Source organism: Chrysochloris asiatica, unplaced genomic scaffold (genome assembly GCF_000296735.1).
Source record: "Chrysochloris asiatica unplaced genomic scaffold, ChrAsi1.0 scaffold00160, whole genome shotgun sequence".
In the NCBI taxonomy this organism is placed as follows: Eukaryota; Metazoa; Chordata; class Mammalia; order Afrosoricida; family Chrysochloridae; genus Chrysochloris; species Chrysochloris asiatica.
Genome location: NW_006408678.1, coordinates 2,317,842 through 2,319,860, shown reverse-complemented (window position 1 = coordinate 2,319,860; position 2,019 = coordinate 2,317,842). Strand labels below are relative to the sequence as shown.

Sequence of the window (2,019 nt, the reverse complement as noted above, 5' to 3'; positions counted from 1 at the left end):
CCTAGCTTTTCTTTTTCCTTTTTGTTTTTAATAGCATGTCCTTCTATTTTGATTTCTCTGCTGTGTCTTTGGGATCAGCATTTGATTACACATTCCATACATGATGCTGTATTCATGTTAGGGCAGCACACAGAGACACGCAGTTTCCATCTGTCCCTTGCCTGGGTTGCCCATTGTGACCCCTCAGTCAAGGTGTCATCCAATTTATCCACTGCCTGCTTGCCTTTTGTTCCCCTTGATACTAATAAGCAATCAGTGGGGACACACTTTAAGACCAAGCAAATATCCTTCCTGCTTTTCATTCAAAAGTCCTCCTAAATTCAGCATTTATAAATGATTCTTCCCTAAACCCGTCTTGATTGTGATGGTTGCAAATGTTTGTTTGTTTTTTAACTCAAGTCATTCATAACACTGTTGGGTTGGGTTTTAAGATTATATTAACTCTCAGGACAAAATGCCTTTGCTGCCAACTGTCATATTCACTCGGAGAAGAGCAGATTCAAGTCCACAGCTTGTGCATTTGCTGGGATTAGCCTGTCCCAAAGGAGTTTGTTTTGAGAAACTCTCTGGCATCCTGCCCATCTCAGGTTGCTTCTGCTCCCCTCAGTCAGCTAATCATCCTGGCCTGCCTCAAAATGCCTTCTTTGGAGAGTGAGGCTTAATTCAAACACCAAATGTCGGCTTTTGTTTTAAAGAAATTAATCCGTGTTTGAAGAACCACGGTGGCTGTGACAAGAATGCAGAGTGCACGCATACTGGGCCCAATCAGGTGAGTTTTGCCTCTCAGGAGTCCCTGAATCTTCCCAGCAGGAAATGCTGAGTCTTTACTTTAGACAGGCGCTGAGGAGTAGGGTCTAAAACCAGACCTCCTCCAAGGAAAAGCAACAGAACATAACTGTTGTTGTTGTTAATTGTAGTCATGTTGCTCCTCTGACTCACAGGGACCCCACACACAAGGGAACAAAACTCTGCCCAGTCCTGTGCCATCCTAGGGTTGGGTCACTGTGATTCCTAGGGTTGCCAGTGGCTGATGTTCAGAAATAGATTACTAGACCTTCTTCCAGAAAAGAACTCTCCTAGGTCCTACTGAAATCACGTATTGGATTTAAAGGCAATCCTGAAGGGATGGGAGGCCATTATTTGAGAATGAGAAGAAATGAGAAAAGGCTACCTGGGCAACGGGACTGCTTTAGGGTAGGGAGAAGTACGGATGCATCTGCCAACACCACGTGATTTCAGTAGGATCTAGGAGAGTCCCAGAAATGCTTCCCTTCCTTTCAGAACCCCACAGTTTTTGTATTGGCCCTTTCTCAGTGATAATGGAGTCTTGAGTAGTACAAACAGTTACGTTCTCTTCTGTTAATGGAAAGGTTGGTGGTTTGAGTCCACCTGGAAGTGCCTCAGAAGAGAGTCCTGGTGATTTCCTTCTGAGACATCAGGCATTGAAAACTCTACAGAGCACAGTTCTACTCTGACATGCGTGGAGTTGCCATGGTTGGAATCAGCTCAACCTCCACAGTGCCTCTCTGGAGACAGGGAAGCTGGAGGCTCAGGAAGACACAAGCGCTCCTTCTCTCCATCTCTGTCACATTGTGAACAAGTAAAATGGCCAGTAGGGAAATGACATGCCAGAAAGTAGGCAACCAAGCCAAGTCTCCAATATATGTTCAACTGATCTCCTTGACCCTTTCACAAACCTCAATGCCAGATGTCCTAATGAGCAGATCTAGCAAGTGCCAAAAGCACTCAAAATAAGAAAAAAAAAAAAAAAAAGCTGCTTTGAAAGATACACACTCACAACACACACACACACAAATCTACTGTATATTATATTATTTCCTTGGGCTTCCGTAACAAACTACCACAAACCTGGTCACTTGAAACAACAGCAACGTAACCTCTCATAAGTGTGGAGGATAGAAGTCTAAAACCAAGTTGCCAACTGAACTGATAGAAACTGATGGAGCCCATGAAACTTTGGCCCTTAGACACCCATCAAACACGGAGCTGAACCCACCC

The 2,019-nt window shown here is 44.3% G+C and overlaps 1 protein-coding gene across 1 annotated transcript in view; it reads left to right on the top strand.

Annotated features, from left to right (window-relative positions):
• STAB2 (stabilin 2) overlaps window positions 1-2,019 on the top strand; it is a 241,210-nt gene that overhangs the window by 149,608 nt on the left and 89,583 nt on the right. The window contains 1 exon segment of the mRNA XM_006871122.1: window positions 696-769. Coding sequence (XP_006871184.1) covers window positions 696-769 — 74 coding nt within the window.